Source organism: Danio rerio, chromosome 15 (genome assembly GCF_052040795.2).
Source record: "Danio rerio strain M-AB ecotype USA chromosome 15, GRCz13ab, whole genome shotgun sequence".
NCBI classification, from domain to species: domain Eukaryota; kingdom Metazoa; phylum Chordata; class Actinopteri; order Cypriniformes; family Danionidae; genus Danio; species Danio rerio.
The window spans coordinates 34,427,114-34,454,726 of NC_141035.1; the positions used below are offsets into that span (position 1 = coordinate 34,427,114).

Below are 27,613 nucleotides of genomic sequence, written 5' to 3' on the forward strand. Positions count from 1 at the left end.
CTCTGCTCAGTGCCTGTTTGATAAATATCAGGGTGCCTTTGTGATTGATGGAAGGAGCAATGACTAATAACTTGTTTTGTTTGCTTCGCTCTTGTGAATTGCTGACTCTTTAATGCGTTCCCCCTTTTGATTAACAGTTGTAGGTTCATTATCAAGTTGCAGAGTATATGGAGTTCAACAAATGAGTTCTTGTACACTCTGAAAATGTCATTAATTAAAATGTAATATTAATATCATCGTGTAATTTGTGCGGCTCGCTGCTTGGCGAGGCAATGAGCGTGTTGCGCAGGAAATGTTGCGGAGACTTGGCATTGAAAAGACCTTCAGGCAATGAAAATGACACGCATGCATGAACAATAAATTTGGCTTCCGGAACCAAAGCAAAGTGACTGCTCTCATTGTGGATCTGAGACTTTGGAATCCTATTTCCTCCTTAGAGAAAAGCCAATACTGAGGACAATAGTTGAGTTTTAAATAAGCGTCAGTCACAATTCTGAATGCAGGCAAGCAGTCACTGATTGTGAAATTGGGAAATGTCTGGAGGTCTGCTTGAGGGATTGAGGCAAATTAAATTTCTTGACCAACTTCAAACAGCCCCCTGTTTGCCTTCGAGAGCAAAGTAATGCAAATTCCTGTAGCGTTCAGAGTGTATTTAGAACTGGAGGAAAAAATACTAGTTGCACTTTATTTTAAGATGCAATTCTCTCTATTACTTAATCATAAATGAATAATGAATAATAGACAAAAGTCTTTTAGATCACAGTTGTAAGAGCAACAGATAACTTAACTTCTAGTTGATCATTTGGAAAAGTGGCAGAAAGTACATTTTTCTCATGTATCATCTGTTAATCTGCTCTCCAATCATCACAAATACTGCAGAAGACCTATTGGAACCCGCATTAACCCAATATTCTCTCAAAATAAATAATCAGTCAAGTTTGGTGAAGGAAAAATCATGTTTCGGGGTTACATTCAGTATGGGGTTGTGCGAGAGATCTGGATGGCACCAATGACAGTCTGAGGTATCAGGACATTTGTGCTACCCATTACGTCACAAACCACAGGAGACGTCAAAATCTTCAGCAGGATTGCGCTCCTTCTTATGCTTCAGCCTCCACATCAAAGTTCCTGAAAGCAAAGAAGGTCAAGGTACTCCAGGATTGGCCAGGCCAGTCACCAGGTTAAACATTATTAAGCATTTCTCAACCCGGGCTCATTGTGGAAATTTAGTCCCGTAAACGTTTCTGGAGACCGCGGAATACGTCCCGGCGGGTACGTACGGCTGCAGTTTTTGTTTTTGCGAATTTTGCGAAATTGAGTGCGGTTCGCGCCCGTGCTGTTCTCGCTTGAACCCGCCAGAGGCCGCTGTCCGAATGACTGGATGGTTGACTGTGCGACCGGCCAATCGGCTGACCCGCTCTCCTCCTTCCCTAAACCCAACCAATTTTACAGATCGATTCGCCCGCTCGCTTCCCTAAACCCGAGCAACAGTTTACAAAAAGCCGTCCAAAAAAAGAAAAGCACTGATTTTTTTTTTCTACCACGTTTTCGGATTTGGCCGCGTTCTTACCCTGTTACGAAACTCGTTCACTTCATTTTTGGGATATTGTTTTTGTCTTACCTGATTGCTGGAACCGCTCTTCCCCGGACTCGAAACCGATCGCCGTGGTCGACTCCTCTCTGCATCTCGAGCCTGTCGACGTACAGGTAAGCAGTCGGCGGGACTTATTCCGCTGTGTCCAGAAACGTCCGCGGGACTACGTTTTCAGAATGAGTTTGGGTTGGCATGTCTGGGGTAAGATGAAGAAGAAGGCATACCCCTACTCCTCCACCTTTCCCTTTAAAGGGCGGCACGGTGGCCCAGTGGTTCCCACTGTTGCCTCACAGCAAGAATGTCACCGGTTCTAGTCCTTTAACAGGCCAGTTGTTGTTTTCTGTTGCGAAGTTTGCATGTTCTTCCCGTGCTCACGTGGGTTTCCTCCGGGTTCTCCGGTTTCCTTTCACATTCCTAAAACATGCACTACAAGTGAATTGATAGATCTAAATTTTGCTACAGTCAAACTTTCATCCAGCAGCATATCTCTTCATAGCAATCATTTTAGTCATCAACTCTTATCAAGGGGGAGTTGTCAAGATCTACCTGAGCTCAAAGCTCCCCTTCTTGCCCTGCAAACGGGAGGGAGCCCAGGGCTCAAAGACCTTTTGAGCTCAGGGCTCTCTCCCGGGACAGCATGCTAAATTTGCGTACTTTATAATCAATGATCAGCTTAGTGTGAACTCTTGAAGTTATTTGAAACATTGGAGAGATGTATGGATGCAGTCGTTCAAGCTCGTGGGAGTCATACTAACTCTTTTTTCCGCTGCACCATAACTTTATATACATTATTTCTGTTAAGAGACGAGACTTTTGTCTATCTTACTCTCGTAATTAAATAATTAAAATCAAGGCATGATCATATTTTATTTTTTGTAAAATAAGCGTAATCTAGAGGCCTTTGCCTTATATTGGTGCCCATAGTAAAAGAAATACAACGCTACATTTTCTCTTGAACATGTTATTTATGTTTGCAGGTAGATATATTCCTGGACAAATTAAAAGGCATAGTTCACCCAAAAATGAAAAGGACCCCCCTCGGGTCATCTTGGGTGTATGTGACTTTTTTCTTAGACAAATACAATCATGAATTTTATTAAAACAATTCATTTCCAAGCTTTATAATGGCAGTGAATTGGATTTGAGATTTGAAAGCCTAAAATGTGCATCCATCCATCATTATAATGCTCCACACTGCTCTGGGAGGTTAATAGAGGCTTTCTGCGGCTAAGTGATCTGTTTGTGCAAGAAAAATATCCATATTTAAAACTTCATAATAACGATAGCGAGATAATAGATGTGAAAGTGGTGAAAAAAAGAGCAAAACAAAACCCCAGTCACATATTTAATGTACAAAACTAGGATTTATGAAGAAAAATGGTAAAGGATTTTAACATAAGCCCAGTTTTTCTCACTAGAACTTACTTGATATGCTTACATCAATAACATAAACACAGCAGCCATATTTGATTAGCTAGCAGTTAGCTAAGAGATGAACAGACTTGCTTTTCGAATACAAAATTGTGTGATAAACATGTTGAATAGCTGATTTTGTAAGTGAAAGTTGTGGGCAATCTTGAAGAAAACAGCATCACATTAGTCTTCGCAGTTTATGCAGTTGCCTTCAGGAGTTTAAGTTGACAAGACTTTAAAACGATCAATGTGAATGTTCGGTTGCAGAGCAAACAAAGCATAGTAGAAATCATAATCCGAATGAATGTTTTTTAAGTATCAATATGTTAGCCTTGTGGTTAGCGTCTATAACAGAGATGTCCAAACTAGGTCCTTTGGGCCAAAGTTGGCCCATAGTAACCTTTGATTTTGCCCGCCTTCCCATCTGAGAAGAGAGGGAGAATGATGGGCATGGTTTTAAGACTATCAATTCAAATTTAATTTAACCTTTACATTAAAGGCAGATTCAGCTTGACTGGTGTATTCAGCAATGAACTCCACTGTCTGATAAATGTGAATGTTTATGTTTTTACTGCAATTTGTCATTTGATTGCAAGTTATCATTTTAAAAGTTCTACTGTGTTAGATTATGCAATTTAAAATAACATTTTCTATCTATTATAAAATATTATGAAATGAAGTAGGAAATCACCCATGGGAACTTTAATGTAATATAGATTTGTATATTTACCTTCGGCCCAAAGCTCTCAATGATAATAGATTTTTGACCCTTCATGAAAAAGTTTGGTCAGCCCTGGTCTATATTTTTTTAGATGGTCTACAAACCATCATTTGACAATAACTTGGCTTATTACCTTAACCTGATAACCTAATCAACCCAGTTAAGCTTTGACCCTCCAACTCATCTGAGAAGAGAGGGAGAATGATGGGCATGGTTTTGAGACTGTCAATTCAAATTTATAAGCTAGTATGCGACAAAACAGTGACAAAGTTCACATTTAAAAAATATAAGCATTCAATGCTTGCCAAAATGGATCAACATATTTTTTTGACGTCACCTCATACTTCAGTCTCATAAAGATGCCATTGCTGATGAAAAATGTGATATAAACGAAAGCTACTGGCTGTTTCTTGAAAGGGGAGGAGCTATTTATGTCCCACCCTGTCTTCATGTTTTTGTCAAGCATCAATCAAAAATCCTTTATTTTCTGGAGAGGAGCTGAAGAATAGCAGCTGAATTGCATTTAAAAAGACACATGAACACATTTGTTTTTGCTTACAACTAAAAAGGTGCATTTACGGTTAAAAAGATACCACTTGTTTTCACTGGTTTTTTGAGTTAAATTAATAAAGTTTGGTAAAAAAGAGCACAATATGATTAATTCATTTTAAGAGTCAATGTTGAATGCCTAATTGTACACTTGTGATTGAGGAAGCAAACCTTTCAGAAACTTCATTTGAACTGAGTGCTTTGTAAAATTACTCAGCCTTTCAAAGCACTTGAAATGCTTCACTGCAACGAGCCATTGAAAATGTTTAATATTTATATTACAACATTAATATTATGTATCATCTATTTAATATTAATATGATTAAGTGAAATTGATTAAATTCAATTTCTTAATCATCATTTTTGAACTGTCTAGTGTGTTCTTTTATTAATGCACAGGGCTTATTTTATTTCTAGAGAACTTTGTTAATGGGGGCTTATTATTTATTACACTAATGCTAAACGTATGCAAATTTATGAAGCTGATTCAGAATCAAGTAACCCATACACATAGTTAATATCATCACTCTTGTATCTATGAAATCTATAACCATACCAAAAGCATTTAGTTACCATGATTCCTCCATTCCTCCACATTACTTGCTGAAATTGCATGATAGTATAATGATCAAGTAATTGTGCATTTTCTTTTTATTTTCCCGTTCAGGTTCAGATGTTCTTTGTTTAGGGACTGGTGGTAAAATTTATTTGACCCTTTCGTCCTGTGTCCAGATGTCTCTTATGGCCAGAAACAAAAAGTTGACAGATAAAATACACTGTAGTTTTCGAAGATGATTTGGCAAAGATTTATGCTTTCATTTTCCAACACAAAACTGTTCTGTTGACAAACAACACCATGAAACAAATGTTTAAGCAGCTGATGGAATACAGACAGTGCCATTTCTCACATTAGACTGCTCCGTATTTCACACCATCTTACTTTTGACCTTCATCTGGTTGTTTTGTTCATAAAAACTTGTTTTGCCACTTTAGCACTTGTTCTTGATGTATTTTTAAATGGAATAGGAGCATATTTTTAAGGGTTGATTAATTTATGCAATTGCATAGTGTTTTGTTAGAACCAATTTTTTCAGACCATTGACATTGATGAAAATTCAGATTTGGACATTGAGAATTTTAGAACCCTTGTTTTGGGTAAAATAGATAAAAAAAAAAGAAGTTATTATTACTATCATTCCATAAGTCCAAAAGACTGTATATATATCAGGGTTCAACAATAAGGACTGCCCAATGTCCAGGGGCCAGTATGAGAGATGCTCGGGACAGTAGACAGAATCGTTACTGGCCCAATCGGGTCACTAAATTTCAATTTGCCTGCTACTATTTGTCAATTGCATGCAAATACAGTCTTAGAAAAACTATTTGTTCTTTTAAGTCTTTGAATGCTGCCTTCTCTGTGAAGTCGTGAACACCATATTGCTTTTCGTTTTCTTATATCTGATTGGATGTTTTAAGCACTTTTTTCCCCCCATAACCTGGTAAAAACCAGTACAGCTAAGAGACTGCAACCTGACTTCACCTCAAAATATGAGGCTAATAGAAAATGTCTGTTGACATGGGTACAAGACGATGTGGAGTACAAAAACGAAGTGATATTTTACTTGGTTTGCCGTCACTTTTTTTAGTCAGTCACTTTTTGTTTTGCAATAAAATACATGCACATTTTCCATACTGCTATATTTTACTGCTAAATATTTTAACATTTCTAAAATATTTAAATTCTAGATTCACAGAAATTTATTTTTGACATATTATTTAAAATATGTGACTAAGAAATAGCAATTCACTTTTTTTTTGGTGGGGCCAGTGAAAACTTTGGCAGGGCAAGTAAAAATCTGAACCACTGGTCCAGTCAGGCCAGTGGAAATAACTCTTAACGTTGAACCCTGTATATATATATATATATGCATATTTTATTATAATCTGATTTTTTCAGACCTTTGGCGTTGATAAAAATTACGTTTTTGGATTTTATAGATTATTATTAGATTACTATTATTTTAGACTATTATCTGTTTTTAGATTCTTTCATTTCCCTTTGGCTTAGTCCCTTTATTCATCAGGAGTCTCCACAGCGGAATGAACCGCCAACTAATCCATCATATGTTTTAAACCATGGATACCCTTCCACCTGTTGATTTATAAACAATTGTAATTGACTTTGTTTCAAATAGTGAGCAGACCTATTGTTTTTAAGGGGTTTATTTCACTTCACTTAAAAAAAACTTTTTGGCCACCTGTGGTGGCAGGCCTTTTACACAGATCTTCCAACTACCTCCTGTATGCCGTTATTTCAAGGACAAATGTCATGACATTCATTCATTTCATATAATGCGATCATGTTAATTTCTTGCACACCAATTTCCTCTGTTTATTCACAAAACTTCTTGCACACTCTCAAATAAACACAGCTAAAGCGCATTTTAGTGCGATTATGTAATGAGTATGTCTCTAACATTTATTCGATTTGCTAGGAATATTTATGAATGTCTCAAGTAGACCTACAGAACGGCATTGATGTGTCCTGAAGTGAAGTGAAACGCCCCTATTTATAGATTATTAGAAGCTATTATTATTGTCATTACTTTACTAATATTATGTTTTAGGCTCGGTTTTGAGTATATATTTATAATCATTTTTAGAATTTGGACAGATGCAACATGCCAGTCAGTAATTTCTTTGCTATTTGTAAGTTATGAATACAGAGTATTCATGCTTCCTGTTGATTTGACATACCACTACATACTGTGTCGCAGGGAAATATGCATATTTGTTCACAGTGACTGTGTATCCATGCTTGCAGACAGACTTAAAAAACACTTTGATTACCCAAATGCAGCTTTCATCCAAAGCTTCTAATTTCCCTCATTTTTCTTTGTTCGTCTTTATCGAAAGGAGCATCTGTTCTTTGCATTTGTCTGGAAGACATCTGAAAAAAAAAAAAAAACTGCACAGATGTCAGTTCAGGCAAATGACTTCCGTGCAGTATTTTATCAAGAATACAGCCAGCAGTTGTCAAAAGCAGCACTGCCAATAAAGGAGGGCGCTATATAGTAATGTACCCCCAGTGGCTGTGTGCAAGTGCTAGTAAATGGCCCTCGTGTTTGGGTCTCTCTCGTCCTGTCATCCTCAGGGGACCGGCATGAAAAGATTAAAAGTTTAGCGACAGATGCCGTCGAACGAGGAGTGAACTTGGATGCGTTCCTGAAGGAAGCCAAGGTTTTCTAGCCAAATGTTGCATATTTAATCCACCCTGACAGACTTTGAGTCCATGAGAGAATATAGCCTGTCTTGCCATTGAAAGAACTGATTTTATTTTGTTCATTCAAACCCCTTTTCTCACTCTAGCTCTTAGTTATGTGGAATTATTTATTTAGAATGCAAGATGGGTCTTCTTAATGGATGTTTTTCGCCTTTGGGCCATTGGATGAATGAAACTGAGAGTTGGCAAATGTGCTTGGCTCTTCATAACATATATTTCTTGCATTTTACAATCATTTTAATGGCACGCTCGGGGAGATGTAGTATGAGTCTCCGCTATTGCCTTTCTTTTGCGATCCTGTCAGAGCACTAGTACAGAAAATTACATTTGAGGTGAAGTTGTGATCTAGCTCTTGCTGCTATAGAAGCATATCGCATTAGAGAAGCTATTCTGATGATGGTATGCAAGTATGCGTCGTTCAGCCGTAAACAGCAAGGTTGGAACTGCTGTGGGAATTATGTGACAGCAACAGCAGACTTGTATACATCGTCTATGGCCTCGGCTCATCCTTGCCACTGATATACTGGAAATGCCATGGCCCTTTATGATTCGGTCACAGCGGGGAAAAGAACAGCAATAACGTTCAGGGCAGAGCAAATCCGTCCACCCATGGGTTATTTATTATTAATGGCTTACATATGGTAAGAAATGGAAATCATTTTCAGCAATTGGAAGTGGGTTTTGGGAGTTGTTTAGCATATGAATACGGGTGTGTGAGTCTGTGACTGAGGTTGGTGAACTTTCACACCTTTAGTGGAATCTCGGATGGTTAGTTGGTTAGTTTATGCTGGTCTGCTTAATTGTGTTGGTAGTTGGCTGCTCTTGATGGGTAGAAAACATGGGACAGGATTAAATGTATTGTGTGGGCATTTGTAAACAAGCCCAGCAGCTCAATAGAGTCTAGGGGGACAGCATTAATAAATGTCTGGTAACATTTTTTTAGTGGTGTTCTTAAAAAACACATTATTATTGTGAAGTAATATTGCAATTTAAAATAAATTATTCATATTTAAATATATTTAAAACACACAATTTATTCCTTTGCTGGCAAACCTGCCAGCCCAGTTACATGAGGACACATTTGAGTCATTCTAATTTCCTATGCACTCCTTTCACAAGACGTTTAGAATCAGAATCAGAAAGAGCTTTATTGCCAGGTTCACACATACGAGGAGTTTTTTTGACAGAGCTTCTACAGTGCAACAGAATTACAGAGACAGGACAAAAAACAGACAATAAATGTAATTTAAAAATAGAAGTATGAAGTGAATACAAGTATACAAATGAACAAGTGTATGTACAGCTTTTTTACTATATACAAGGTTATATGTGCAAATTGGTATGTTAAGTATGTTGTTTAATAAATAAGTGTATATAAAGTAGTGATGTTTGTTATCATCAAGTGTTCATGGGATGGATTGCCTGAGGGAAGAAACTGTTTCTGTGTCGGGCTGTTCTGGTGCAAAGTGCTTTGTAGCGTCGACCAGAAGGTAACAGTTCAAAGAGGCAGTGGTTGGCGTGAAGGAGGCATCCGAAACAGATTGCCGAGTCACCTCAGCTGACTTCCCTCAATGTGGAGGACCAGTGGCTCTACTCAGTGCTCCTCCCGGGAGTCAGGGCTCCTCACCCTATCCATAAGAATGCGCCCTGCCACCCTTCGAAGGAAACTCATTTCGGCCACTTGTATCCGAGATTTTGTCCTTTCGGTCATGACCCAAAGCTCATGGCCTTAGGTAATAGTAGGTACGTAGATTGACCGGTAAGTCGAGAGCCATGCCTTTCGGCTCGGCTCCTTCTTTACCACAATCTTTGCCACAATTGACCGCATTACTGCTGCCGCTGCACCAATCCGCCTGTCAATCTCCTGTTCCATCCTTCCCTCACTCGTGAACAAAACCCCGACATACTTGGACTCCTCCACCTGGGGTAAGGACTTTCCTCCAACCTGGAGATGGCAAACCACTTTTCATCCCAGCCGCGTCTCACTCTGCAGCAAACCGCCCCAGTCCATGCTGAAGGTCCATGTTTGATGAAGCCAACAAAACAACTTCGTCTGCGAATAAAAGAGATGAAATCCTGTGGTCCCCGAACCGGACCCCCTCCAGCCCAAGGCTGCGCCTTGAAATTCTTTCCATAAAAATTATGAACATTTTCACAAATCTATCTTTAAAACTTATATATTTTTTTAATAGGAACCTATACAATATTATATTTGTGCATATACTATAGATTAGGCAGTGCTGAAGCCAAACCTGGAGCTTATCTAACAAAATAACTTACGACAATGGTCAAAAAACTAGTACACCTAAATTTATATGTTATAGAAAAATACAAAAAAAAGTCAAATCAAAAACAAAATCAAGCAAAAAAAGGTAAATTTTTTTTAAAAAATTTAGTAGTTAGTAATTTCTTTTGCAAAATTTGCTTGAATTTCATTGTATTATCTTTCAATTTCTAAATATGTTTGGTGATTAAAATATTATTTTAATAAATATATCTGTTCAATACTTCTGTTTTTTTAAATGCACCAAAATACATGCCTATATTCACTGAGAAATATATTCAAAAATATTAATTTTTATAATGGAGTTTACTCAATTATGCTGAGCACTGTATATTGTAAAATATGTAGCATATTCTATTTTTGAAGGTTATACTATATGTAATATGCACCAATTTCATGGATATTTTGAGTCATTGCATATATGCTATAATGTGCATAAATTCCATCAATGTGCATAAAATTTAGGATTCATTTTATTTATTTATCTTTTTACAATGAAAATCAGGCGTACACATAAGCAATGATGTAAATGCATAAAAGTCTTATGTGCAAGAATAACCTTACTGGCTTTTCCCTCAATAAAAATTATGCGAGTGGATAACTGGACTCACCAGTGGGTTGATCTCATCTCAAATGTTGTTTTATTCTGAAATGCCCGAGCCAAATTCAGTCATCAAAGTGATTCGGTATAATTACCTTGCAGAATTGCCTCACAAGATTGTTTTACCAGACATCAGAACACAAGATAAAGTGACCGCATTTGTTGCAGTTCTGTCTGCAAGCTCTGAAGCACAAGTAATTTAATATAAATGAAAAAAAGGCCCACGCTGACTTTTTCCCTATTGCAGCAACATCCATTTCTCTTAGTAGTATTTGTTACCAGTTTATTATGAAGTTAAAGTAATACTCGAAAATAAAAATCCTCATCATTTACTCACATTTAAGTGGTCCTAAATGTATGTAGTTGGTTAAAAAATACTGTGAAAGTCAATTTTTCAACTCAATATATCTTTCTTTGTGATAAACAGAAAACAAGTTTGGATCAAGTGGGGAACAAGTAAATGATCACAATTTTCATTTTAGAGGGAACTATCCCTTTAAATATGGAAAACTAGAAAAATTGAATCTCAGTTAATGATGTTCTTTGATAAAAAAGGAGCATTGATTATTTACTTACCACAAACATTGGAAGAGAGTAATGTATGTCAACAGATAAAAATGATGACATTAATTGGAAATTGGAGTAATACTATAAAAGTTGATTCTGTAGCTTGGGTGGAGTACAGTTTCACAGAATTTTTTTGTAGGAGATCTAAAAATGCTGCAGTTTTATGTGTATTTTAAAAGAAACTCCCATAGCTTGTGATTTATTAATGTCTGTTTGTTTATTTACACTCTCGGTTTGCATTATGGCACTTTAATCTCTGCTCCAGCTATTTATATATTGAAAATGTAACTCCTATCAACATGACATTTATTGACATTTAGCAGATATCGCCTGAATTGCCCATGTATCTTATTATACAGCAAAAAAACTCAAAAAACAAAACAAAAAAAAAACAGGTACTCAACTGTTTAAAGTGATAAGTTGGCTACTTAAAACACTAAGCAAAACTGGTGTTTTTAAAGCGATTTGTTGATTTTATTTTCAAAAATGAGCAAACCTGTTGTATTTTTAAGTGATAAGCTGACTTTATTTAAAAACGTGAGCAAACCAGTTGTTTTAAAAGCGATTATAGTTGGCCTTATTTTAAAAAGTGATCAAACCCATTGTTTTTATTTGACTTTACTTAAAAAAATTAGTATACAGTGCCTCAGTGTTTCCTCTAGGATTTTTTTTCCAGCTGTGGTAGCAGGCCTTTTACATAGATCTTTCAACTACCTACTGTATGGCTTTATTTCAATGACAAATGTCGTGAGGTCAGTATTACAAGTCCAGATTGTGTTTATGTAATGTGAGCATGCAAATCTCTTTGTTTGCGTGCAGATTTCCTCTGTTCGTGCACAAAACTTGCTGAAGTGCGACTTAGTGTGTTTACGTAACGAGTATGTCTCCAACATTTATAAGATTTGCCAGGAATATTTATGAATATCTCCAATAGACCATTTTGAGGTATGTAAACAAAAACAATGGTCCCACTGTATTTCCTGTTTTACATTTTTCATTTTTATAGCTTCAGACAATCCAAAAAGAGCCACATATAGATAATGTTATGACAGCTGTTTTAACATTAGGTTATGATCGAATTGCCTCTTGGTACAATTATAAAATAGTTTGAAAACAAGCAGGAAATGTTCATGGGCCAATGACATGACCAAATTGAAATGGTCTATAGACCTACTGACAGGCATTAATGCATCCTGAAGTAAAGTGAAACGGCCATAAACTCCAGCAAGATAAAGAAAATATGTAGCACCATAGGCCTATAAAGATCTATAAATAAAGGATAATTATGAATGCTGTGCAGAATCTAGTTTTTCGCAATTCCGCGATCGCTGAATCAAATGCAAAATCAACAAAAAGTGGCAAATTTTTGCGATCCTACAAAATTCTTAATTTACACACAAAATAATCTGAAAAAAATCAGACAAAACATCCAATTCCAAATCATATAATCAAATTATACTTCTTCAGTTTGCACACAACATATTTGCGAAAAAGGATGTCTCAAATGCGCCCTCACAATCATTACATTACAACGCGAATTGGGAGTTTTGTGCATATGACATGCTTCAACCTGCAAAAGACATTGGGAAACATCTAACAAACGATGCAGTGGAACAGACAAAAAAGCAAGCAGCTTACAATGATAGAGATTTGTTGAGGATGATGGACGTAACCGAATTGAAGCACATTATTTGTGCTTTACATGTATGGCAATATGGTGTGTGTCAAATCGATAAATGTTTACGTTTAACTCTTTTCCTACAGTTAACGAGAGAAAACGCTTCCCTGCCATTGACAAGTTTTACGGCCTAACGCAAGTCTTGAGTGAGGTACATGATGTCATATGCTCCAAAAAGTAAAATCTTAGAGAAAGGAAGATCGTGGATAAAAATAAGAGTTGTACAACCTTTCTTTGGATGTAGCGGATATATCATGTCATATAAATTATTTATAACACATTGTGCAGCCCAATTAACCCACTATAAAAAAAGTAGCAACTGAAGGTTTGGAATGAGAAGCTGTAATATAGCCTTGACAGGAATGAATTTTGGGTAAAGTTTGGATAGGATACACTGCCGGCCAAAAGTGAGATATGCACATCAGTATAGCAGCATTTTTTTATATGTCACTAACAATAATTAATATTTTTACAGTACTATGACGGTTGGGTTTAGGGTTTAGGAGGTAGATGTTAAAAAATACTATTTCTTGGGTAAGTTATTAGATAACAAAAATATTACTTGGTAGGACTACTGTTTTTATGTTACTGTGATGGTTGGGTTTAGGGTTAGGGTAGAGTTAGACGTTAATAAAATAGAATTAATGGGAAAATCTTTTTCGTTAATTTCTGGTTGCAACCATATCTGTACTAGCAACAACCTGAATTTTGGTGTGGAGCTCCACCACGGAGGAACGAATGTAGTGGAAACCGTGTATATATTATACAAACCGCATCGTGTAGCCTGGTCAGTCAGCATGTAACTTTAAAGTGTTAAACAAATTCCACACAGCACTACTACGATTACAGAAAAGTTTGCTCTGTTATAATTCACTTACATTTAAGATGTTTTGGTCCCATTATAACCAGTTGTGCCATTATATATATTAAAAAAAAAAAGCAACAACTGAACGTTTTAAATGAGAAGCTGTAATGTAGCCGTGGCGGGAATGAATTTTGGTGTGGCGCCCTGCCATGGAAGAATGAATTGCGGAAACCATGTACCTTAATTATTTTATCAATTGCTTTAGTGGGTTTACAAACTTTTTAAAGTGAAGTCAACACTTTGCTTTTAAGGCAATGGTTTTAATCACTTTTTTAAATTAATGTTACTTGTTACTTTTTACAATGTGGGCTGCAGTGGGTTTCTTTTTATTTATGTATTTATTACTTAGAGTGCATTTTTTAATTAATGTGTTGTTTTTTAAAGCTGTTTCATTCATATTAAGCATCCAATCAAACTGATTAACCGTGTTAATTGGGCTTTTCCAGTGGTCCAGCAGGCTGAGGCACTGTACTCCTTGAACCTTGTAAAGTTGTGACAATAACAAATAAAAAAAGACAAACATGCATCTATACATTTTTATTCATGTGATGTTTTCGGCATCATTATTTTCAAGCCCCCATGATTAATTAGATCCTCAGAGCCTCTCGTTATGTTTAGGTCTAATGAGCTCACATAGTCCTGTTACATTTACACATGACCTTTTGGTTCATCTCATTTGTGATTTTGCTCAGTGTTTTCTCATTTCAAAGTTAACTGGGAGTTTTAATGTCAGCGAGTCTAGATTTCTTTCCACTTTTCTCCAAGGCTATGTTTACCAGTCATCTTCAACTTTTAGATTTTAGTTGTCATCACTGTCTAATGAGTTTAAGGTGTTTTCGCTTAAGCAGCCAGCAGAAATTTCCAGCGTCAGAGCCATTCATTTCATGCATATTTGATATAAAGCCAGCATAATCAAGACAGGCCGAGAAACTTAACATACTTTTTTTTTGCCTTTTACTTCAGAATTTTGGAACCATTTAAATGTTTAGATGAAACCTAATTCATAATGTTTGGATTTTTCTGCAGGTTTTATTTAAAGACATTTTTGGGCATTAACAGAAATCTGTACTCCATGAATAATTTAGTTACAAAATACTACCAAGGGGTATATATAAATATAAAAGGAACATAAATAGCTGTTGGTCCAGAGGTGTAAGCTCAGAGTCATTACATTCATTCATTAATAAATTCATTCATTGTCTTTCGGCTTAAGGTTTATACTTCTGCGTCATAGATATATACATTAGATGTCACCTACCCTGTTGTTGGCTATTGGAAGGAATGCGTCAATAGAACCTCCATTTTAGTACAGGGTAGCGCTCCTTTAAAATGAATGCAAGACCAAGGTACAGTGGAGGACTGTGGCCATCCAAAGCCGGAGATATACACATATACACATATATCTATGATCGGGAGTTTTCCTGGATGTTAGTATGCATTTTTTTTTTAAATTATGAAAATTATAATTTGACATAACTTTTCTACATTGATGGATCAGTGATTGCACTGGCATTCCAGACAAAAAGTTTGTGTTTGTGTGTACAGAAATGTACACCCTCCCTGTTAAATTTGATCTAATCCGTGTCCTGAAACACACCTCTTCTCCTGCTTTCACTTCTCATACTGACGGAGGAAGCGATTCGTTTGTGAATGAATCTCCGTTATGAACGACTCCTCCACTTAGCCGACAATAATACAAGTTTCTGGCACCGCAGCATCTCGTGGTTATATTTCTTTTGCATTATTTGCGGATTTTTTTAAACAAAACTAGCATAAGCCGAGTATTTAGTGCGAGTTGGAGCTACTTTGCCTTATGGTGAATGCAGTAAGTGACTATTATCATCAATAACGTTACCTGTTTAGCACAAAAGTTCAGAACATACAAAATCGTAAAAAACTGCTCGTTACTACACCCGTAGACAGCGCTAAAGTCCCGCATCTTCACGTAATAACACTGTCTTGACTAGTGCGGTTGAATGACATTGGTCCCGGGAGCACTGTACCAATGTGGCGGCGATATTGACGCATGCTCAGAGTCCCTATGCGCTATTTAGTATATATATCTATGCTTCTGCGTAAGCACACGTGTATGCTCTGCCGCAGCACGTGCACCTCTCAAAAAATGTAACGATGCGTAGCGCAAGCTTTGTGATTGGTTGGCTTGGTACCAATGACGAGCATGGGCGGTGCTGAGATCTGCGAGCCGATGGAGTGAGTGTTTACAAATGTTGAGTCCTGTGAAGGAGCTCCAGATGAAAACTTTTGTTTTGTGTTTACCTTATGATAAAAGTTATTGCACGTCTGCCGGTTCCCGCCACAAAATTAGCAAGTTTTAGCTACTTGTAGTGTGAAACAACAAAATACCCACAAAGAACATCCACACAGAGGGATGTAAAAACCTACAGTACTGCCAGTACTGTATAAATGCAGGATGCGCCATGGCAGCAATCACGCGACGCAGAAGTATAAACCAGACTTTAGTTTCTATTTTAGAGTTCACCACAGCAGAATGAACCACTATTCCAGCATTTGTTTTACGCAGCGGATGCCCTTCCACTATTGGGTACATACACGCATTCACACACAGATACACTACGGACAATTTAGTTTATTCAATTCGCCTCGAACAAGCAACCTTCCTGCTGTCAAGCGACAGTGCTAACCACTGAGCCACCTTGCTGCCAGACTTATTACAGTGTACTATAAAAGAAGATTTCACAGGGCGCAAATGGATTTGTGAACTAGCAAGGAGCGAACGCCTTTTAACCTTCATGTGAGTTAATCCAGAGTTGTAATGCGCACCTTCATGGCTTTGCTCTGATAATGTCACCCGAGGAGCGGATAAGTAAAAGAAGCAATTACAAACTGATCCAAGGACAGCCTAATGGCCAGAAACCTGACGTATTCTCAGAAGCTGAAGCTCGCTTCCAATAATTTCACTGGCACAAAAAAAGTCATCCCTGCAACTGCCGTTTTGGCGCTCGATATCGATTTTTTTTTTTCCGAGGCCCCTCGCAAAGCGACTCTCTTTTTGGAATCAATGGAAATGTAATTTGAGAGAAGCTTCTTCTGCTCTAATGAAAAACTTGTGCAAAATACATGTGGTGTAGACTGAAGTCCCTAATTGCTTGTATAGATTAAAAGGGAAGAGATTCCCCTCTAATCATCTGGCTTTTAACTTCCTCTTCCAGATCTTAAAGGGGCAACACATCACGTTTACATTTGAAATCATGGCTTTTTAGCCAGTGTTTTACAGTTTTGCCACCACTTTAAACAGCTTTATGTTGGAGCCATAATTGTTTAGACTTATGTTTTCTGTTTGATTTCTTCTCCAGTGGCCTTCATTACTGCGAAAGGAGATGAAGTGGAGAATCCTGCAAAGGTAAGCTTGGCACACTTGCTGTGATGCATCAATATGACAGAATTATGATTTTGAGTTGTAGATCTGTCTATCTCGTTCTCTTATTGGTTTGCTTCTCATGCATGCATCACATATATTAGTTTTATTTAGCACCATTAAAGGCCTTGCGAAAAGAGAAATCAAAGTTCCCTTGATCTACAATTGATTTTTTTACAGCACTTTTTTTGAGGTGGCATGTTATGGATTATTAGAATGGTTTGAAATAATCACTTTGATCTTCTATGATGTATTTGCAGATTTCAATGTTGATTATGAACATATTTATAAGTTGCATTTCCACTTTTGCATTAAATATTCAAAGCAACTGTAAATTGAATTAGTTATGTATCTTATATGAACTTATGCTATTTCTCTATGGAAACAGCCTGGAACTAATCAGTAAATGGCCTTTATTTAATGCCCTCATTACAAGAACATTTGGTAGCACTTTAAAATAATGGTCCATTAGTTAATGTTAGTTAATGCATTCACTAAGTATGGACAATCTTGTTGCATTTATTAAAACAATACATTTTTTTTATTTAAAAGAATAAAAAATATTTATCTTTTGTGAAATTTACAAATAATACATTTAAAATGCAATAATTAATAAATTTTTATAAATTCAGTGAAATTTTATTTTATGTAATATTTTAAAAGATCATATTTATCCCACATTTTTTAATATTTATGCACCAGTTTGCAAAAAAGGCAACACTGATGGTGATAATAATAATAAAAGTAATAGTTATAATAATTCATTCATTTATTTTCCTTCAGCTTAGTCTCTATTTCAGTGATCGCCACAGTGGAATGAAATATTCCAGCATGTGTTTTACGCAGCGGATGCCCTTCCAGCTGCAACTTTGTGTTGGGAAACACTCATACACACTCATTCACACACACTCACGCACTACTGACAATTTCGTTTATTCAATTCACCTATACTGCATGTCTTTGGACTCGAGGGGAAAACTGAGCACCCAGTGGAAACCCACGCAAACATTAGGAGAACATGCAAATGTAACCCCTTCGGTCCTACACCACCCAACCCGCTCCGAGCTGGGAGGGGGTTTACCTGCACAGAACTTTCTGGCTGGTCTCCATTACACTCACCCCCCTAAACCTCACTCCCATCCGGGTCATGGCACCAATGTAACCCTGCCGGTCTTAATGCACCCAAGCTGCTCCGAGCTAGGATCGAACTGGCGACCTTCCGCATGGGAGTTGGCTGCTCCAACAAGGAGGCTAAAGACCATGGCCAACTGTTCCAGCTGGGACTCAAACCAGCGACCTTCTTGTTGTGAGTTGACAGTGCCAACCACTGAGCTTCCCATTGTAATAATAATAAATGTTTGTTGTGCAACAAATCATTGCATAAGAATAATTGGTAACATTTTACTTGAAGGGGTTGTTCATAAGATGTCATGACTCCTTTATGACATCTCCTCAATATGAATTAGATTTTCCCATTTCATAATCATTATATACTAATTAGTACTGTATGCTTATAACAAATGCCAATAAGTTACACCATTTTAAATGCAAGGGTAACATTAATTAAGTTGTTTTTATGTCATCTTGACACAACAAAATACATCCTCACCTGTTTTTGTCTTTGTTATGACAACTTGAAATTACGAAGACAACATAACTTGTTATAAATCTGTCATAAACATAATTGTCACATTACAATTTTGTTCATTTACATCTGGATTTCTGATTTCTGAATTATCATGTGACACAGAAGATTGATGCTTTAAATTCAGCCTTATAATAACAATGTTTTCAATATATTGAAATAGAAGCTAAACTTATCTCTAGCATGAATTTTGTTACCATTTAAATGTTTATATGAACCATTTTTTATTTTAAAAGTCCAGAAATAATGTATAAAAACATAATGTTTTTTAAATATTGAAAAAGAAAACCTGTTATTTTACTTTATAATACTATTTAATCACCACTGTGGGCATTGTTATATACACCTTAACATGCTAAAAAGATTCTAAACTTCAAAAAGAAAAAAGCACACTTATCGCTCATCCTCCACAACATGCTGTTCATTATTGGTCATCATTAGTGGTCCCAAATTGCTCGGCTGAGTTAATTTAATCTCTGCATTTTAATCGGTATTTGTTTCTTATTTGGTAGCAGATCCATCTTCAGCTTGTCATACTGTCACTGTCTTCCAATAAAGCCTGACACGGAGTTTGTCTAAGGCACTTTGACAGGGGCTGAAATGCTGAGAGCATGATCCTTGGCGCAAGTAACGCTCTTATATTGCGTCAGCCGTTTCTGCTTTCCACTGATAGGTTTCACGGTTAATGCATTCATTTCCTGCTGTATCTTTTGTCGAGTTTTAAGCAGAAATGCCACCGACATTCTGGGTCAGGAGAGGGAACGGGGAACAGCGAGAAAGTTGATGGAAAGATTCAGCGTCCTTTTATTAAGACCTTGACCTGGGGTTAGACGTGTTTGTACATCTTCGGTTTTTAACCATTTTGACTTCTTTGTGAAGCTGAAACGTTCAGAAAAATGAAATAGTTCAGATTGTGAGTCACATATTTGAGGTTGATGGAGCATTAATAAAGGAAAGGTACTCTAATGCTTCATATCTATACCAAGGTGGATGCTTTTAATGAATGGTACCCGCTATGTCCTTTCAGCAGAAGAAATAGGCATGAAATAGTTGAGAAGCTTCTCTTGATTGGCACAGCGGTGGTATGTTAGGATGGACAATTGATCAGGCCCTCCTACTGTTAAATCGATGCTCTTCAAAGACGCCACATCCTCGAGCTCATGGGGCGAAAGCATTGATTGTCTGCAATCAAGGAGCCAAATGAATGTTGGTGCTGCTGTGCTGCTGTCATTGAAGTTTCTCTTTCGCTGCCTTTTCTGTGTGTATTTAGTAAGGCTGTCAATCGATTTGTGTTTAGTGGGCCTGTCAGTCCATTTAGGTAATCAAATGAAGTGTGTAGTGTTTTGCAAAGAAATAGTTTAATGACACTAAAACGTTATACATGTACAACTTAAAAATACTGTCATATATATTTAAAATATGATCCAAAATACTTTTGAATTTTTAAAATTCAATTTAAAATGTTTATGTAAATATAGGGGAGCGAGGATGCAAGTGCCATTTTTCCTAAAAACCTATTTTTTAAGATAAGGTATTAGACAGAAATCTATTTTTGCTGTGGTTGCTAGCTCATGTAGGCCTACACGGAATCTGCACGTGCAGAATTCCATAGATTTTCCGCAGAATTCCGCAGATTTTTACCCCACCAATAATTCTGTTTATTTACTTGAGTAAATGTGTGTAAATCTAAATGTATTCAGTTTTTAAATTAATTACAGTAATATTATTGACTAATGAGAAAATGTTCATCTAATTTTTGTACACTGCAGTTTGAACAGTAATATTTTCTGTCTTTTAGTAGATATATTTTATGAGAGACTTGCTTTGTTTACCAAAATAAAGTAAATCTAATTGTTGCATTTTAAAAATTAAATATGAGTTAAAAAGATATTATTTTTTATATCACATATTAAGGTTTTAGTTATGATACTTCCAAAATCATTCTGCAGAAATTCGCAGATTTTTATCAAAATTCTATGCAGAAATAGCACAAAAAACGTCCACTGATTCTGTCTGGCCCTACTCATAGGTGTGGTCTATCAGTATCAGTTGGTATTTTGAACTAAGGTTGAACAAATTGCACATTGTTACTTTTGATCCTGTCATTGGTGACAAATGTTAAACATGGGGGGTTCAAAAGTAACACAACAATATTTGCTATATTTACTGGCTTAATCTTCTTTATTTTAAATATATCCTACTATGACCTAGTTAATGTTAACTGCAAACAAATTTTGTCCTTTATTTTTGCAAGAAATGTTAAACTGCATTTTCATTTTTAAATTTGCTTCCATCAATTGTTTCAAAAGCTGCCAAACAATGCAAAAAAAAATTTTTTTTTAATGTTTTGTTTAATTATTGGCAATATGCATCGATTTTGTAAAACATCTGAATCAAAACACTGAAAACAAGGTATGGCTATGAGAGATTATACATAAATAATACTATTTTTGTTCCCAAAGGAACTCTTGCTATAACCAATTTACTTTTAAACTGGAAAAAAACATATTTCAAACTTAAGGGTGTATTATTGCACTAAATAACCTGTGGATTGATCATTACTATGATGAATAAAAAGATAAACACAACTTGTTAAAAGAAAAAAAGAACAGCAGCTTTCTGCACTTAAAAAATGTAATTCAGATAAAACCGCAAGATACGGTCCTGAAATCAGGTGATATTTGGCAGCTCGTTTAAGGGTTACATGCTGCATGTCCTTGTCAGGGTTCTGCCACTTTGGTCTTGTAAATTCTTGTTTTGGTGGCAGAGCTCTGACACTACTCAGGTCTGGTCCTGTTTCTGTCTCTGTGTGCGCGCGCGCCGTCGTGGGTGTACGCAGAGTGTGCGCGCTCCTGCTTGACGCGGCCGCGCGCGCGCTCTGCGTCCCTCAGACGCGTGCGCTCTTGTACTCGTGTTTGTGTTTTCGTCTGTCAGCAGCGTGGTGTTTCATTCCCAGCGTCTCAGTCTTGTTGGTTTCGATTTTGGTCGGCGCTGGGATGAAGCATGCACGCTGCGTGTGTGAGCGCACGGTGAGTGTTTTAATTCATCGTGTGCTCGTGTCTTGCGTCTTTTGTCAAAGCACGTGGCTCGGTGTTTACATTGCGGTCACGTGCTTTTGTCGTGTGCTTCAGTGTTGTGTTATGTGAGCGCATGGCTTGTATTGTCTCTCTGTGTCATGCGCTCTCCCGTCTATTGTCTAGTCCCACCCTCCTTGTTTACTCATTATTAGTTTGTCATGTTCACCTGTGTGTCAATGTACTTTTTGCTTTATAATCCCCCTCATGTTTTCAGTCCTTTGCCAGTTCGTCGTCTAAACTCCCCATGTGTTCCTGCTCTTGTCATGCCAGCCAAGTTTGATTGTTTGTTTGTTAGTTAGTTAGTTAGTGTCATAGTTATGTTTTTCCCCCTCTGGGTGGTTTTTGTTCTAATTTTGTTTTATTTTTATTATCAATAAATCCTCCTGTTTGCACTTGAGTCCTCACTCCCTCATCCTTCCTGAACCCTGACAGTCCTGTTATAAAGCCTGGAAAGCATGTCAGATATATTTAAAATATATGCATGCCTCCCACCAGTGCCGATATACAGCCATATCGCACTGCTACAAGTGTGATATTGCTTTTATACAACAGTTTGACGGCATAATTGTGTATATAAAAACAATATATATACCGTTGAAGTCAGAATTATTAGCCCCCTTTTGATTTTTTTCTTCTTTTTAAAATATTTCCCAAATGATGTTTAACAGAGCAAGGAAATTTTCACAGTATGTCTGAAAATATTTTTTCTTCTTGAAAAAGTCTTATTTGTTTTACTTCAGCTAGAATAAAAACAGTTATTTATTTTTTTAAAAACATTTTTGGTACAAAATTATTAGCCCCTTTAAGCTAATAGTTTTTTCGATAGTCTACAGAACAAACCATCGTTATACAATAACTTGCCTAATTACCCTAACCTGCATAGTTCACCTAATTAACCTAGTTAAGCCTTTAAATGTCACTTTAAACTGTATAGAAGTGTCTTGAAAAATATCAAGTAAAATATTATTTACTGTCATCATGGCAAAGATAAAATAAATCAGTTATTAGAAATGAGTTATTAAAACTATTATGCTTAGAAATGTGCTGAAACAATCTTCCCTCCATTAAACAGAAATTGGGGAAAAAAATAAACAGGGGCGCAAATAATTCAGGGGGGCTAATAGTTCTGACTTCAACTGTATTTATAAAAGCAGGCTTTCTAAGAATCTGATTCAAGGTAACAACCATTCAAGCCTGTCTAGTTTGATTCTGGGGTAGACATTCCACCTGTTTATGATTGCAAGAGTGCATTTTGTGTATAGCGTATTTATTGTCCATATTGAGATACTCATGCAGTCTGTGTTCAAATGATGTTTGTTAGCTTCAAGGTATGACATGTTGTGCATTCAGAGTTGCTCTTTTTTGGTATCCTTGGTTGCAGTGACTTGTTATTTCAGTTGCTGTTGCCTTTCCAACAGCATGTACCATTCTAGCTATTCAACTATAACCCCTGAATGCAACTGACTGGATGTTTTCTCTTTTTTTGGTGTGAAAATGTGTGGAAATGTCTTTTTCTAAAATATTCCGAGTAGTCTGTCTCGCACTAACATCCATGTCATGTGCAAAGTCTCCTTAATCACCTTTCTACCATTCTAGTGCTCACTTTGAACTGGATTGTCAGCCATGTTGCTCCACATAGCTGTTTTCATTTAGTGGCAGCTACAGAATTTTAAAATGGCTTGTTGAGATTTGTACTGCCTCTAATGACTTGCCCTGATAAATGATTGATGTGATCACATTATAGGAGTCTAGGAATTACAGCTTTTGTAATGCCTTCACAGTGACTCTTTTGCAGAGTACGTTAATGTGTTGAACAAGAATTTGAGAAGTCGGGGTGAAACTGAAATTGCCGTCTTATGCAGTTTGCCGGAAGGCTTTAAGTCTCCAAATGAAGATAGAATGTTTCATTAAAGAGATTATAATAACAAAAGTAGTTTTTGTAGTAAGCATATTACTTTTATTAGATTAAAAAAAAGCCAAATGTCATTTGGACCTCATTTATTTTATTATATGGACAAAAACATTTTTTAGAATCTTTTGGTCTCTGACAAAATTAATCTATAAAAAAGTACTGCAGACAGTGTATTATTTGCGCTATTAGTATAGAAATATTTTATTATTATAAAAAATTGAAAAATGAATCTAATTTTACAATTCAATTCAATTCTTGTACCTGGTATACAAATTAAATAGCTTGTAGAAACCTTGTAGATTGAACTTAAATTATTTTAAAATAGATTTTTTTTGTTAGTTATGTATGTTATTAATAAAATTAGGGAAAATAACTGAAGATTTATTTAAGAACAAATTTTTACCGTCATACACCACCTGACAAAAGTCTTCTCATTCTCATACTTCAGCCTCCACATCAAAGTTCCTAAAAGCAAAGTAGGTCAATTTGCTCCATGATTGTCCAGCCTAGTCATCAGATATGAACATTATTGAGCATGTCTGGAGTAAGATGAAGGATGAGTCATTGAAGATGAATCCAAATAATCTTGATGAACTTCGATTGCCATTCCAGATTACTATATTAATACATTATTTAAGTCATTGCAGAGATGTATGGATGCAGTTGTCCAAGCTTATGTGAGTTGTACACATTATTAATTCTTTTTCCACTGCACCATGACTTTATATTCTATACTGTACATTATTTCTGTTAAGTACAAGACTTTTTGTCTAAGCAAAGTCAGACCTTACTGTCATAATTAAATAATAAAAATCGAGGCATGATTGTATTTTATTTTGGTAAAATAATGGTAATCTAGAGGCTTTTGCCTTTCAAACAAGCCACTTTTGATACCAAATGATCAACTAGAAGTCAAGTTATTATTAGTTGTTCCTAAAACTTGGATAGGCGACAAGACTTTTGTCAGGTAGTATTTTTCTGTCTTCACTCAAGTATTGGTCATTATCTTTGTAATTCCATTCTTCCATTCTTTCAAATTAAAAATAAAGTATGGATTGTTTTATATAAGAGGAATTCTCATATCCCTTGTGGAAGACCTTAAACACCCTCAATAAAATTTCATTATTTTACTGACAAGGTCGCGTAGGCCTGTGTGGTTCACTTGACACCAAGTCTGTATAGTACAGGGGCTGCATACAAATGCTGTTGCTGGACCATACGTTTGTCCTTGCTCTTGGGTACAGGTCAGGGATTGCAGTTCAGCTTGAAATATGGAGAAGAATCAGCGACCCACAAGTCATGTGATTTACAACACAACCAACCACCTCATGAAAGATATACCAAGGTGCAGTTTCATCTTCGGCTTTTCAATCTTGCATGACCTTTGCTGTCAGCCTTTTTCTCAATAACCGGCCACATTGGTCATGCAGCCCGTAGGAGAGGCGCTGGACTCGAATCTCAATGGCTCAGGGAACAGAGGCCAAACGAGACTCGACAGGTCACTGGTGTGTGCTGGAAATTTCTCCCATTTATCAAGGGATTCGGGAGAGCGGACAAGCTTTGGCTTGCGAATAAAAAAAAAAAGTAAGGTACAATCAAGGATGTTTCCGAAGATTCCCTTGATTGAATTGCTCTTGGAAGGCAAGTACACTCATTAAAAGCCCAACTCCAATTAAGCTTGGCTCTGTAATTTCTAGCAGCCTTGCCTATGTGAAATGACTGGTGAATTTATTTTATTTTTTTTTACCACTTCAAACAGGTTCGGTCCTGTCAGCGCTAGTTTAGCTGAATGATGTCGAGAGCCAGCTGGCAAATGTCACTCAAGCTACTTGCTGCTGCTTGCAATCTCAGCTTGCTTGCTCCGGCTTCGCCATCTGTGCCGCCGAACTGTCCTTTTTGATGATCTCACAGAATCTTGCAGAAGATGATTTTGACATTCTTGAAAGCATTAGGAATGATGACGAACTGCACTTTTTTTTTTTTAGTTTGTGGGTTTTTTTCTCTGAAGAGGATAAGGAAAGACTAGAGCTGGCCAAACCAACATACGTTTCTCTTTTAAATATTTGATTTGGTATTGATTGATTTGTGTAAAGAGTTTTAATTTTTAATTTTCAAATTTTTTTTGCTGTATTAGAAGTTCCAAGGTTATTTTAGTAAAAACAAATAAAACAAACTACTTGTCAAAATTATTTTTGATTACTGAAATAAAACTTCAAATCACAATAAATGAAGAGCTAAACAAAGCTAACAAAAGTCTCAGCATGTTACTAATAACTAATACAGATATACTAATGTGCTAATAACTACTGATAACATACAAATAAAAATATATTTTCTTCATAAATTTCTGTTCAATGGAAAGAAGTTTTTTTAACACATTTTTAAATATAGTAGTTTAATAACTCATTTCTAATAACTAATTTATTTATTCTTTGCCATGATGACAGTAAATAAATTATATTTTACTAGATATTTTTCAGGACACTAGTAGTCAGCTTAAAGGGCAATTTAAAGGCTTAACTAGGTTAATTGGGTTAACTTCGGTTGGCAGGTTAGGGTAATTAGGCAAGTCATTGTATGACACCAGCTTCAATCAGTTTTCTAAATTGTAAATTTGTTTCATCCTTGGTAAAATCGTTTTTACTATATAATTGTGTCGTATGATAGGTAAAAATGGTTTCCAAAATGTAAATTTGTCTCGAGCTTCGTAAAAGTGTTTTAAACTTTGTAATGATGTTGAACTTCTCGACCACCATAGTATGGTTATATGAAAATGTACAAATTTTAAAAGGAGTCATGGCACCCAACCCCTAAACCCAACTGATAAGCAAATCATACTAAATTTCAAACAATTGAGATCGTACAGTTTCATACAAATTAGCCACTAAATCAAAAAATTCTGAATTGCCATGAGATAGCACTGACTAATAACTAATACCGATAGACTAATGCAATGTTTATCAACCATGTTTCTTGAGGACCACCAGCTCTACTTTTCCATGTCTCCTTAACCAAACGCACCTGATTCAGATCATGAGCTCATTAGCAGAGACTGAAAGACCTGGGTGTGACAAAGGAGACATCCAAAACATCACATCCAGTGTTGGTGGCTCTTCAGGAACGTGGCTGAGAAACACTGCACTAATGTACTAATAACTGCTATAACTACTATATATATATATATATATATATATATATATATATATATATATATATATATATATATATATATATATATATATATATAATTATTATTTTTTTTATTTTATATTTTTATTTATATTTTACATTATATATATATATATATTAGTTTATTTACTTTTATTTCTTTTTTTGCTGTATTTGAAGTTCTACGTGGTTTTCAAAGTTATTTTAATCAAAAAAATAAAAATAAAACAAACCAATGGTCAAAAATAATTTGCATTAACTGAAAAAACAAATCACAATAAAAAAAATTATAAATAACTAAACAATATGTTTCCCAGTGATGGGTTGCAGCTGGAAGGGTATTCGCTGCATATAAATAAAATATATGCTGGATAAGTTTGCGGTTCATTCCGCTGTGGCGACCCCAGATTAATAAAAGGATTAAGCCGAAAAGAAAGTGAATGAATAACTAATCAATAGTTACAGAATATGAATAACACTTATAACTATTACTGATTGTAACTACTGATAAAATACTAATAACTGAAAACATATAAAATGTTTCCTGTTTTTACCTGAAAACACTGTCATGTGAACGGCCTCTAAATCAGTATGCAAATCTGATCATAGGGGATTACTGTAAGGATTAGGTTTAGGGTTACACCAGGCACCACAAAGTCAGGCATCACCACAGAGAAACTGACGCCTGTCATGAGCTTTGTGACAACAGATTCCAAGCACACGACAGGGTGGGATAATTCTCACTCTCCCACTGGCCATTGAATAGTAATTGGTTCATTGACAGTTGTATCAGCGGAGAAACAGGCTCTCGGCAGCCCTGAGATGCCACATTGTGTAGAATTTATGATGTTCTGGTATG

The 27,613-nt window shown here is 36.1% G+C and overlaps 1 protein-coding gene across 1 annotated transcript in view; it reads left to right on the top strand.

The window, feature by feature from the left end:
* The window catches only part of b3glcta (beta 3-glucosyltransferase a), a 150,684-nt gene that overhangs the window by 11,871 nt on the left and 111,200 nt on the right, over window positions 1–27,613 (top strand). Inside the window, exon 2 of the mRNA NM_001302251.1 lies at window positions 16,891–16,937. Within this exon, the coding sequence (NP_001289180.1) occupies window positions 16,891–16,937 (47 nt within the window). The remainder of the gene's footprint in view (window positions 1–16,890; window positions 16,938–27,613) is intronic.